The sequence below is a fragment of the Podarcis liolepis genome (assembly GCF_965112155.1).
Source record: "Podarcis liolepis genome assembly, chromosome: 9".
Classification (NCBI taxonomy): Eukaryota; Metazoa; Chordata; class Lepidosauria; order Squamata; family Lacertidae; genus Podarcis; species Podarcis liolepis.
The window spans coordinates 28,891,431-28,905,179 of NC_139564.1; the positions used below are offsets into that span (position 1 = coordinate 28,891,431).

At 42.7% G+C, this 13,749-nt stretch overlaps 1 protein-coding gene across 1 annotated transcript in view; it reads right to left on the reverse strand.

The window, feature by feature from the left end:
• Window positions 1-965: 965 nt before the first annotated feature.
• Window positions 966-13,749, reverse strand: part of QRFPR (pyroglutamylated RFamide peptide receptor) — a 28,786-nt gene continuing 16,002 nt past the window's right edge. Inside the window, exons 2-6 of the mRNA XM_083460347.1 lie at window positions 10,529-10,687; window positions 8,320-8,381; window positions 5,561-5,796; window positions 3,884-3,981; window positions 966-1,894 (exon numbers count right to left, since the gene is read on the reverse strand). Coding sequence (XP_083316473.1) covers window positions 1,497-1,894; window positions 3,884-3,981; window positions 5,561-5,796; window positions 8,320-8,381; window positions 10,529-10,687 — 953 coding nt within the window. The 3' untranslated portion in view covers window positions 966-1,496. The remainder of the gene's footprint in view (window positions 1,895-3,883; window positions 3,982-5,560; window positions 5,797-8,319; window positions 8,382-10,528; window positions 10,688-13,749) is intronic.

The following is a 13,749-nucleotide window of genomic DNA, read 5'->3' on the forward strand; positions in this document are numbered from 1 at the left end:
TTGGAGAAATCCACACTTTCAAAGAGAATTCTAGAAGTTGGATCATATGTACGGTAATATAGTGGCCCATGGGGAAGATCCTTGTTCAGTTTTAGACACTTTAAAAATGAGGTGCATAATCAGATAAATGGAAATAGTTCACTTTTACTGCATATACAGGAGAAATTACCAGCATTTGAAAACGCAACAAATGCTCAGTGTTTTGAAGGGCTGTTATTTGAATTAAAGAGTAATGGGGGTGGGAAACTATTATGAATAAAAGTTGGGCTTAAGGGCATAATGAAGCGAGAGAGGTGACAGTATATAATCATTTTAAAAGGCAACAGCATTAAAATGTCTTCGTAAATTAAATGTCACATTGTATTTGTAATCACAACTTTGCTAAAAAATATTGGCCTTGTACACTGAATGAGTGCAAAACAAATTACAGGTTATATCGTTGTACTATTTGATTATTTGAAGGCAACAGAATATTTTATATAAAGGAAAACAGACTTCCTTTAGCTAAGCTGCATGCAGTTATAAAAAATATTCCACTATAAGCCAGGTTTTGGAGAAACTGGCTTGTATTCAACTAACTTTTACTCAGAGTAGACCCACTGAAATCAATGGGCATGACAAACCTAGGTCAATTAATTTCAGTGGGTCTACCCTGAGAATGTTAGTTAAATACAACCCTATCTCTAAAAGAGAACACTAGTAACAAGTAACAAAACAGAGCATGAAACCACTGCACTGCTGTGAAGATCCTTCAATTTTAGGCAAAATCAAATAGTGCAATTTGTTTACAATTGTCTGTTTCAAATGCACATAAATAATCCTCAAATACCATTGGTGAGGATGCCATCTTCAAGGTTAACTAAGTGAAAGCAATTTGCCTTGCAATTCAGCAGATTGTTGTTCTTAGATTGGAGAATAACAGATAGAACAGAACAGAACAGAACAGAACAGAACAGAAAAGAAAAGAAAAGAAAGAGCTTCCACACCAGTCCCCAGGAAGCGTAACAAAGGAACAGGAGAAGGAATTGAAGAAAAGAAGAAAATGCTGCACCATCACGTAGTCCAGTAGGAATTAACACCTATACGGTGCTAATTTTCAAAGGGTCAGTGAATAAACTAGATTAGTTCTTAGCTCAGTGTCAGGCCCAGACTAGTGCCATGAAAAGGCACACACCAAATTCAGACTTAGAGGGCTCATGGTTAGCTCAGTTGGTTACAGGATGATGCTGATAATGCCAAGGTTGCAGGTTCGATCCCCATATGAGACAGCTGCATACTCCTGCCTTGCAGGGGGTTGGACTAGATGATCCTCAGGGTCTCTTCCAACTCTAGGATTCTGTGATTCTATGGTCCCTGAGATCAGCAACTTGAGCTGACAACTGAAGGAGCCAAAGCCTGCTTTGTTGACTATTTACATGAAGCCTTCAGACTGGCCAGGCCTGGGATATGATGCATGAATTCTCAAGTATCAAGGATCCAGTGAGATGTCCATAATGCTAGTGTCCCAGTGAAGCATGCCCATTGAGTTCAGAGGTAAACAAAGCAAGGTGCCTTCTGGAATTCCTTTTGGCAAAGGACTGATCACAGAGTTTTACTTCAATGTTCCCTTCGCTGAATGCTTCTCTTCTGTTCTCCCCCGAGGAGTTGGGTTGTCTCCTGCAGCCTTCATCCTTCTGCTGCTTCATTGTAATCCCTAAGTTTCCACGTCGCTTGGATGGGGACAGGTTTTCCTTTATAATGCAAAAGCAAAGGGCAGCGAGGAAGTTTTTCTTGAAGTTCTCATTCATAAAGGCGTACACAATGGGGTTGCAAATGGAATTGGAAAATCCAATGATCTGAACTATGCCGAAGATCATCTTAATGGTGACGTCATCATACTCCCTTTCAAAATTACCTGGAGAGAAGAAAACACCCATTAAGAACTGGCTTTGTGCTGGTAAGCATTACATGGTAATTTGATGATACAATACATTAAGTGCTAAGATGCGAACTTGCCTCAGATGAGGCACAAGTCGGATGTGAGAATGCCCCCACCTTGGAGATATTCAGGTTGGCTCTGCAGGTGGCGCTGTGGGTTAAACCACAGAGCCTAGGACTTGCCAATCAGAAGGTTGGCGGTTTGAATCCCCGCAACGGGGTGAGTTCCTGTTGCTCGGTCCCTGCTCCTGCCAACCTAGCAGTTCGAAAGCACGTCAAAGTGCAAGTAGATAAATAGGTACCGCTCCAGCAGGAAGGTAAACGCCGTTTCCGTGCGCTGCTCTGGTTTGCCAGAAGTTGCTTAGTCACGCTGGCCACATGACCCGGAAGCTGTACGCTGCCTCCCTCAGCCAATAAAGCGAGATGAGCGCCACAACCCCAGAGTCAGCCACAACTGGACCTAATGGTCAGGGGTCCCTTTACCTTTACTTTTACCTGAATCCAAGGCAACTTTGGTCTGAGGAAAAATGAGGCAGTTCCAAGTCTTCAGACCAACCCTCAAGCCTCAAAAGAGAAGCTTTGGGGACCTCTTGCTAAAAATCCCAATCAGTTCTGAATTATGGAACATTTGACAACTGAGAACGTCTATAGATGACTCTACAATGAAGCCCCATACCATTGCACCCTGGCATTCACTTAACTTGTATTCCATCAGAGTATATAATGTTTTTCACTTCAAAATCAATAGCAATAGCAATAGCGTAAAAAACCTTCAAACATCTATATCTCACAATTTCAAATCAAGTGCCATAATTCTTGACAACAATGAACTGCCACGGTTTGTTCATTTACTTCAAGGACAAAGTTTAGCTGAGAGAGTGAACTATAATTCAAGATCGGGGGGGGGGGGGAGAAAGGCATTCATGAAGCAATTCAGATAACTAGAATAAAAGGAGATGGCTGATATAAAAAACCTACAAAGGAAAGAAAGGTGTAGGAAGGAGACTAAATGAAACACAAAAAAGCAAAGAGTCGCTACCTCAAAATGGTACTGGGTAGCTGAATTTTATAAATGGTAAAATGTATTAAGGCATCTTTTTTTAAACCAAACTCAGGCAGATGGGCGGGGTATAAATAATAAACTATTATTATAATTATTATTCCGATTATGATAGATTAATTCTTTCTTTTCAGTGTCCCTGCAGACCTGTGGTTCCCAACATGGGGCACAGTGGCGTAGCGTGGGGGTGCAGGGGGGCTGGCCGCACCGGGCGCAACATCTGGGGTTAGGGTTAGGGGGCGCAAATCCACGGGTTAGGGGGCGCAAATTACTTGCCTTGCCCCGGGTGCTGACCACCCACGCTACGCCACTGATGGGGCACATGCCCCATAGGGAGGCAATTTGATTTTTAAGGGGGGGCAATTCAAAAATGAGTTATTAACAGTTAATGGCCTTTTAGGCTTCCTCCCCATGAATAGGAGTTCATTTTTTGAATAATAAGAATTATATGTCATGGGCGGGGGGCATCAGGATTTTAGAGATGCTTAGGTGGGGCATGGCCGAAAAAGGTTGGGAACCACTGCTATAGACCTTTAGTGAAATACAGTGGTACCTCGGGTTAAGAACTTAATTCGTTCTGGAGGTCCGTTCTTAACCTGAAACTGTTCTTAACCTGAAGCACCACTTTAGCTAATGGGGCCTCCCGCTGCCACCATGCCACCAGCGCACGATTTCTGTTCTCATCCTGAAGCAAAGTTCTTAACCTGAGGTAATATTTCTGGGTTAGCGGAGTCTGTAACCTGAAGCATATGTAACTTGAAGCGTATGTAACCCGAGGTACCACTGTATATATGTGCTGGGCATTTTATATGGTCATGCCATAAAAACTTTGAGTTTTGTGGGGTTTCACTGGCCACCTTGATCACAAAACCAACTACTACAATTTCAAAAGAAAAAGCTACTCACTGTATTCTATCATCATGTGCATTACATGAAAAGGAGCCCAGCAGATGGTGAATAAAACCACAACAGTTACCATCATGATGATTGCTCGCTTCTTTTTCCTGAAAGAGGAAAGAGAGCTTGTACTGCAAATTTCTGCACAGATATATAGATGACTCCTGGTGACTTGGGGGGCATCCAGGTGACAGGGATGGACCAGAACTCCGTAGTAAATCACATGCTTTCTTTACAGAAGGCTCCAGGTTGACATCTCCAGCTAAATGTTCTCAGGCAGTAGGTGCTGGGGAAGACCTTTGCCTGCAGCTAAGGGTGGATGGATCTGTCACTTTCCATCCCCTCAGTTTCCCATTTTCCCAATCTTAAATTCAGCTCCACCTTTCTGCAACAATTTGTCAATTTAAAACAACAACAACACTGAAATTCTTCAGCATTTCTCCTAATATGAACATTTTTTGGTATGCAGCTTTGACCAAGGTACACAGTTCTGCAAACAAGTTCATAGAATCAAAACTGGAAGGGATACTGTGGATCATCTAGTCAACCCACAGCAATGCAGGGATATGCAGCTGTCCCATACGGGAATCGAACCTGCAACCTCGGCATTATTAGCACCATGCCCTAACCAAATGAGCTATCCAGTTCATCTGATATAAAGCATTTTTATTAATTTTCTCACATACTGTATATATGAGTGTGAGAACCCATCAGATAATGCAATATAAAAGGGAGTGTGAGCTTTAGAACCACAAAAACAATGCAATAATCCCCACACCTGATTCCACCCTTGGTGGAAACTGGATCAACATTGGCACAGGAAGAAACTACAGCATAGACTCTTCCCATGTTACCCAAACAAAATGAGCTGCACTGAAGTGGCTCCCACGTCAAAAATGTTTTTTTAAAAGTGGGGCTAAATGCTATAGAAATAATAAAATGATTACCTGTGCTGAGATTGATTTATTTTTAGCCATTAATTTCTAAAAACCCTAAAACCTGTTGTTAGGACTTTGTTTTGTTGGTAATTTTTCACAGCTGCGGGGTAACATTCATGCAACTGTTGGGGGGAGAAGTTAATGGAGAAGGGCTGGAACTGCCCTTGTTTGTTTGCTTAAAATATTTTAAAATCGCCTTTCCTCCAAAGGCGCTTGGGATTTTGAAGAACAAACATACAGACTTCATCATCATAAATAATACGTCATGATATAAATAAACACAAATATTAAAAGCATAATGCTAAGGTTAATAATTAACAACTCATTAAAACACATTCAAATACCGCTGCTGAGGACTGAACTTTGGTTGCAAAGTTGCTAGGTTTATCTTTTGATCTCAACATCTGGATCTTCATTCTGAATGGGGTAGAAAGGTAACATAGCTCCCCCCACCATCTGAGAATGATATAATCCAGGTGTGTGTGTAAAATAGAAAAAGGGGGGGCAGAGTGGGAGAGTTGAGCCAAACATTTCTGATCCTTCATAACAAACATTTGTTTGTAACATCTAATTTGGGCCTGAATTATAACTTGTCTGATAGATAACCTCTGTCTACAGGTGATCATTGACACTCTCAAAGAATTCAAGAAAGCTGGAGAGTCAAGGATTTCCTTTATAGACTCCAATAAAATAAAGTTACATACATTTTGGAGTTTAATGCTGAATGCTGAAGACTGACTATACAAACCTTGCTATTTTGGACATCTCGTTCCCATGCATAGTTTGCAGAACAGAAGCATCTCCAACTCTTTTCTTAATCCAGAGCTCATAACCAATCTTGCTATAGAGCAAAAGCATCAGTATCATTGGGAGCAGGAAGAGAATAGCCAAAATGAAAGTCGCATATATCTTCTGGTGGACAGGACTGGCCCATTCTTCCAGGCAGCAAACGTACACTTTATCGTAAAGGAAGTCATATTTATTCTGAAACAAATTAAGTTGAAGTCACACTCAGTACAGAAAAGAGAACTTACTCCTAGCCTATTGGCAAGGAAAGGAAAAAGTGCATATTTTTCATCATATATGAGCAGAGGTTTAAGTGCTGGCTGTGCAAAACCTGTACAGATTGGCTTGCCCTGACTCAGGGGTGGCCACTGCGTCATTTAGGCTAGCACTTTAGGATATCAAGCAGAGACGTCTTTCCCAACCTTATTTGCCGAGCAATGACCAAAACTGGGACATTTTGTACACAAAACTGTTCTACCACAGAGCAATGTGCAACCCACACAGCAGACACACATTTCTGATCAAACTAATTGAGCTAAATCAGGGATGGGTTGTACAACTATTTTAAACACAACCATATTTAAAATACAACAATCAAATATATGAATATCTGCCATCTGTTTACTGTAGGATAAACAGCAAGGTCCATGAAACAACAAGGAAAGCCATGGCAAAACACAAGGTAAACTTTAAAAAGGAACAGCATGAACACTCCCTGAACTTATAATCTAGGGCCAGAAGCAGTAAACTACGGTACTACAGAAAGACTTAAACCAAGTGTCTGACCCAAACACAATGGCAGGTCAGTGAAATTTTTTTTTAAAGTTCATTGCACAAGCTGCTTTGTAAATACAGTGGTACCTCTGGTTAAGAACTTAATTCGTTCCAGAGGTCCGTTCTTAACCTGAAATTGTTCTTAACCTGAGGTACCACTTTAGCTAATGGGGCCTGCTGCTGCCGTGCCGCCACCATGCAATTTCTGTTCTCATACTTAACCCGAGGTACTACTTCCAGGTTAGTGGAGTCTGTAACCTGAAGCGTTTGTAACCTGAAGCGTCTGTAACCCGAGGTACCACTGTATATATTTTCTGCTCTAACAATAAGGACAGACTATCAACCTTTTTAGGGACGCGGGTGGTGCTGTGGGTTAAACCACAGAGCCTAGGACTTGTCGATCAGAAGGTCGGCGGTTCGAATCCCCGCGATGGAGTGAGCTCCCGTTGCTTGGTCCCAGCTCCTGCCAACCTAACAGTTCGAAAGCACGTCAAAGTGCAAGTAGATGAATAGGTACCGCTCCGGCGAGAAGGTAAACGGCGTTTCCGTGTGCTGCTCTGGTTCACCAGAAGCGGCTTAGTCATGCTGGCCAATAAAGCGAGATGAGTGCCACAACCCCAGAGTCGGTCACGACTGGACCTAATGGTCAGGGGTCCCTTTATCTTATCAACCTATTTAGGAGTATAATGCACACATAAGACCAATGCTACACACACATGGCTTCAGATGTCCACAATGTACACAGAGATGCCAGGGAGCAGAGCTGGTCAGTGCGTGTGATATCTGGACAGGGCAACTCAGCACAGCTCTGATCACACATTGGTTTACCATGCAAACAGTACTTCCCAAGAGAGCTAACAATTGCTAAAATCAGTTGTTCTTCAACAGAAACAAGCCTTATTTGCTTGGGTCCATACTCATTTCTAAGGTCACTATTTAAATGCCTGTGTGATGGAAAAGTTTGTTTCACTGGGCAGGTTGGGTCCCCAAGTGTTTTCTTTTTCTTTTCCCCTGCCAGCAAACGGTTAATGAATGGCAGCCTCTGATTGGTCAGGGTTCCAGGAGAGGGGGTTGAAAAGGAGAGGATTTGGAGAAACAGTTTTGGGAGTTTGGGATAGAGGTTGGTTGGGAGATAGGGAGTGAGAGGAGAGAGAGTTGGTTCTGGGTAGAAACATCCACTCTGAGGAATATATCACAAGCTAGAGAAAGAAGTCTCTGAGCTTAGGGTGAAGGACAGTGTGTGGTGTCCTGTAAGAGTAAAAGGCCAGGAATTCATTGGGAGGCTGAGGCTGAGGCAGGAGAAGTAGATGTAAGGATAAAGTCTATGTAGGACTCATTCCAGTCAAGAGGGGAGAGATTCTTCTACAGAAAGAGAAGACTCCCAAACCTGTTAAGAGGGGTGTGGAGATCCCTTGGGTCTGTTACTTCGAGTACCTCAGGAGTAGGGCTGTCTAACAGGTGTGTAACTGACAGGAAGTACTGACAGGTTTAAGAACCAAAGTACTAAGTGGCAACAGCTGTGCAACAACTGAGAAAGAACTGAAGTGAAATAACATTATAATCTGAGGTATCCTATGTTTTACCCACTTTGTGCCATAAACTTCCTTTGTTAAATAAAATCTCTCTTGTTTATTTGATCAAATCCTGCCTGAGACTCCAAATCATTAAGTTCTCCCTCACATAAGTCCCCCACAAGATAATCTGGGGTAGTCTGCAGGAATTGGTGGAACTGGTGTTCTGTGAGGTGGGTGCATTATATTTAAGTGAGGGCAGGCCCAACGGCGCCAGGCGGGAAAGTGCCGTTGTGCCGTCACAGCCTGTACTTGTCTTTGTACATTTTTCTACAGCGCATAATATTCATCTCCTGAAGAGTAGCCTTATTCATGCTGAAACTCAATGTAAAACTGACCTATAAAGATATAATTGCACAATGCAACAGACCCATACCTCCAGGCGCTGTACGTGCCACATGGGTGACCCAACGATAGCTGCCAACAGCCAGACTATGCCTGAAAATAGTAATAATAATAACAATGACAATAATGATGGTGATGGTGATGATGTAATTGCTTGTTTTAAAGAGAAAAAACAGGAAATTAGAGCGAGCAATTAGCATTTTTATATTAGTTGGTGATGTGACCATATGGAGTATTTGGACAAGATATTACAGCAAGCATGAGGAAGGCAGTTAGAATTAGGACTAATTGTGAAATGAATTTTGCCCTGGAGCTGAATTCAGAGCAATGAGCTACAAGTTCTTTTGTTTTTAAGAAAGTATATTTTCAAGGGATGCAGGTGACACTGTGTTCTAAACCACTGATCCTCTTGGGCTTGCTAATTGGAAGGTCAGCTGTTCGAAGCTGCACAACAGGGTGAACTCCCTTTGCTCTGTCCCAGCTCCCACCAACCTAGCAGTTTGAAAGCACACCAGTGAAAGCAGATAAATATGTCATGTGGTTTAGTCATGCTGGCCACATGACATGGAAAGCTGTCTGTGGACAAAAGTCACCTCGACCTGAAAGTGAGATGAGTGCCACACCCCATAGTTGCCTTTGACTGGACTTAACCATCCAGGGCTCCTTTACCTTTATCTTATATGGAATTTTACATGTCCAAATCACAAAATGGACCAATACTGGAAAGGGAGAAATTTGAAAGTGAATTCAGTGCCATCTCCAGGTTTGCCAGGGGGCTTAGGTGAGATGCACTCAGTAGGTGCCCTCTCTGATTAGACTTGCCACCTCTGCCCTTTCAGCTGCCTTCTTTTTCTGGAGCAATCCCCACAACTGCTCAGAGAGAGAACCTAAGAAAAGGAGAGGACACTTCTCCATCTTCTCACGGTTGTCACCAATCACATGCTCATAGAAGGGTGGTGAACAAGCCACATTTGCAAAAAGGAGAGTGGGGCCAGGAGCTGTGGAGTTCAGCATAGGGCTCCTGCAGAGGTGTGGGCATCAGCAGTTACCCAACAATGCCAACGCCTGAGTGAATCTGGGACTCTTCTCCAACCCCAGTCAGTGAGTATTGAGACAGAGTCACATTCAGTTTTGTTCTGAAAGGTATCAGCCCACAAAGCATGCATATGGGCTTCTAGGGTAAATCTCGTATGTTGGATACAACAGAGGCTCTCGAGGCATTCTGCCAACTATCTTGTTTCAAAGGATGCACTGTGAGTGCTTTTTCAATCATTCTGCGCATATGGAAGTCAGGTCATGAGGGTTTCAGGAAGGAAGAAGTCCTAGTACAGCTCGTGCACAAACAAAACGGTTATTTTAATGCATCAACAAAACACTTTTGTCCTCCTACGGGTTTATCACCTCCAACAGACAAAGCGGCAGAGAGAGAGGCAGGGAGGGGGAGAGAAAGCAATCTTACGTTGGGAATCAGATGGGACTAGGTCATTTTTATAGCGAACATTAGCTGAAGAGGCTGCAAAAATGTAGCTTACCGAAAGAGTTTTTTTCACTGGGCCCGTTTATAAAATATTACTAGAGCTTTAGCAGGGTCCATGTGAAGTTGCATTTCCTCCCATTAGTCTGTCTCCCCATTACAGGCTGTTCCCTGTTCCTTTTCCTTCAGAGCATTATCTGGGTATGACACAAGGCAGGACCTTCTCAACACCATTTTATGGAAGGCCCTTCCATAAGAAAGCCCAGTTGGCTCCCTCTCTCTTGGCTTTCAGTCAAGCAATGAACCCATTTGTTTTTGCATTTCACCATTATCATTGTGTTGTTATTGCTCCAGTTTCTTCTTGGGCTTTTTATCAACTTGATTTTTTAAGATTGTGATCTTTTTTGTATAAACCATATACAAATATATTAAACGACTAGTTCCATTTGATTCTGTATGTATGCTTGGAGTGAGGGAGGGGTTTTAATCTATATGCATACAAAGTGGGTTTTTCATTTATATTCTTTTAAAAAAATCTTCTCTTATAGCAGCTGCATCCCTCTAAAGCAGAGGTGGGTAATCTGGGTCCCTCCAGATGTTGTTGAACTGCAACTCAAATCAGTTGCAACCCACCTGGCCAAAGGTCAGGTCCAGCATCTGGAGTACCCCAGGTTCCTCACCACTGCTCTATAGTGGACATATCAAAAGTGAGAAATCACTAGCAACATGCTGTGTTGTGCAATACCAAAGTTGCCCAGGACCTTACCAAGCATTGTGTATGCTCTTCGGTTGGTGTACTGCCATTTCATCTTAAGAGGGTGGACGATCCCATTATGCCTTTCTACCGCAATGCAGGTCATTGTAAGAATCTCGGTAACTATTGCAGTGGATTGAACAAAAGGCACCATCTTGCAAGCAAAAGCACCTAATAAAGGATTGAAACAAACAAAGCAAGTCATCAACAGGGTCTCATTATCTATACTATACCACAGAACAAAATACACCCATGGAGGCAACATGCATATTTTCATTCAGTGCCTTGTGCCCAGAAGGATATTTTGTAACCCAAAGTGCCCTGAGAGGATCTATTAGAGTACAGTGGTACCTCGGGTTACATACGCTTCAGGTTACAGACTCCACTAAACCAAAAATAATGCTTCAGGTTAAGAACTTTGCTTCAGGATGAGAACAGAAATCGTGCTCCAGTGGCGCAGCGGCAGCAGGAGGCCCCATTAGCTAAAGTGGTGCTTCAGGTTAAGAACGGACCTCCAGAATGAATTAAGTACTTACCCGAGGTACCACTGTACTGAAATGCTATTATTCAGAATCAGAGATAATATGCTGTTGAATAGCAATTTCAGGAGGATATGAGCTACAGAAGGCTATTGCACTCATGATAGGAATCACATAGGTATATGGTTGGCCAAAGTGGAAATAGAATGCTGGACCACGTGGACCTCTGGCCTTATCTAGCAGGCTTTTTCTTATGAGCTTATAAACCTTATTGTCTTTCTGTTGACTTCTTGCTTGTTTGTTCTTGAAGCAGGTAATGTTTTAGCAATGCAACATGGATTGTGAGTGGAACCAGTTCCTAAACCTTGAACTCTGACGATGATGATAACCTTGCTCCACCTTTAGTCATATGCCTCTGCAACTTGGAACGGTCTTCAAAGAGATTTGCTATCAATGATAGTATCTGTAGGACCACACTCCAAAAAATAATTACATCATGGGCCAAACACATAGCCAAAGAAAAATTACTTTAACCTTTCCCTAAACTGGCTGTGGGGAACCCATGGCCCTGCAGATTTTGTTGGACTCTGCCCCCCATTAGCCTCAGTCAGTATGGCTAATGGCCATGGATGATTTGGCTGGGATGATGGGTGTTTGGAGTTCAGGATCATATGGAGAGTCATTGGTTTCTCATCCTGTATTGAATATTGCTATGGTTGTGGCAGACACTGTCACTTGGAGTTCCATAGGCAGGGGGCCACTACCAAGAATGCCCTATATTGCGCCATCACCCATCCAGTCCAGTCTCTGTTATGGGCAGAACCTCAGAATGCACAGGCTGGTTGGTAGTGGGGAAGATATGAGTCAAAGCGGAGAGCAGAGTGGTGCCCAAAATTCAGTTCCTTATTCAGGCTGCCTCTGAATTCATCTGTGTTGAATTAGGAACAGGGAATCAGGAATCAACTTGGAATGGAAGAGGTTAAACTCAAATGTAGTTGAAGGACCTAGAAGGAAGAAGAAGAGGGTCTCTGTTTGTATGGAATGATAGTTGGGCTATTTGTGGTTATCTACAAAACTTTCTGTATAGCTGTCCTTCAGAAGCACTTTCAGTCCTGGTTTGAGAGCCATTTCTACTTTAGTCTTGATGGTTAATAATGGAAATATTCTTTAGAAACATCACGTAAATGTAATCTACCAAAGCTTTATTTGCCTTCCAGAATGCTGGCTCTTCAGTTCTTTTGAAAGCCTTGCTAAATTCCATGAAATATAGTTAGCTTACATGAATTAAATACATAAAGCCTTGCCACCTTTATATATTACCCAGAAGAAATGCTAAAAGCTTTAATGCTGTAGCTTTCAGTCGAAGCATGTTGAATTCATTTTACTGGGTAAAACATGCTCTTCGTTGTGCTAAACAATTCCCAGCAACAACTCTCAGATTAGTTTTTAAAGAGCACATTCTTAGCTTTATTTAGAAAAACATGAAATTCAAAAAGCTTTAATACAAATAAAAGCAGAAAAGTAGGCTTAGAATATTTCGTTACATTGTACTAGGGTAAGGTAGTTTTCCACACACAAGAGCTTCAAGGCTGCAGTTCTGTGTTTGCATTGAAATCCTAAAGACACTTAATAGATTTTACAAAGCCACAGCCAAGAACCCTCAGATGTGGAGTCCTTTTACAATAGTAGCTCCAAGGAGAATGAAACAGATCCACTCCATGTTTCTTCCCCGGTGGATACATTGAAAATGAAGCCCCCTGGACCCTGAGGAGACATGACTGCCGCCAGACTTCAGTGATTAAACTAGACTTTTGGAGGACCAGGAAACCCCTGAAGAACTTTCCTTATAGAAGCCCTACCCTTTGTAGCCTCACTGCCTAAAAGAAGCCGGCAGTTGCAGAAAAGGGACAGCAGCTATTTAACTGGATATACGATGCGGGGGGGGGCAGGCTTTCATCTTGACTACATAGCCCATATTATAATGCTCTGCCAGCCACTCTAAAATGGTGCTGAGACAACTTCCGTTTTGCGCTCCAACTGCAGGAAGCAAACTGTGGCTGTAACCAGGCCCCTTGGCCCTTGTCCAAGGTCCTGACAATGTTTTTCCTTAAGCTTCCAATACAGGCTGGTCCAGAACTCTGGGCCTGCCAATTTCCATCTTGCTTGGGCCATCACCTTCCCTTGGTGATGGATGTCACAATAGATCAAGACAACAGCAAAAAAAGGGGGGAAGCATGTGGTGCAAGGAACACACAGTTCCCTTTCTCCCATTTCTACTCTAATGTGACACTCAAAAGATCTCCCTTGTATTGAGATGCGTGAACTCCAGAGAACGTCTGGATCTCTTCCATACATGCATGGGGGAACCTCAGCTCCACTGTATCTCTAGTTGGCAAAACTACCAATGTTCTTTTACAGGACCTTGCTTTTGTTCCTTTTCTGGGTGCCAACAGCATTTTGTCAAAACTAGAAAGAAAAAAACTCAAGACAGGGTTAATCACATGCTGAAATTGGACTTCAGGTCCACAAAAAAGTTTAGTGCGCTATTCAGAAATCACACAAACAAGCAGAAACATTAACACAAAGGACCGGTGTGATGTTCGGAATGGACAAATGTGGATTTTCTGGCAAGATCCTAAGAGAGGGCAGGCTCTTGGGAAAACTGCTTGCAAGTTGCTGATCTGGGAGGCGAAGTGCAGCATGGTGAGAAGAATCTTCAGTTGTTTGGCTATGCAACCTCACCGTTTTGCTGGT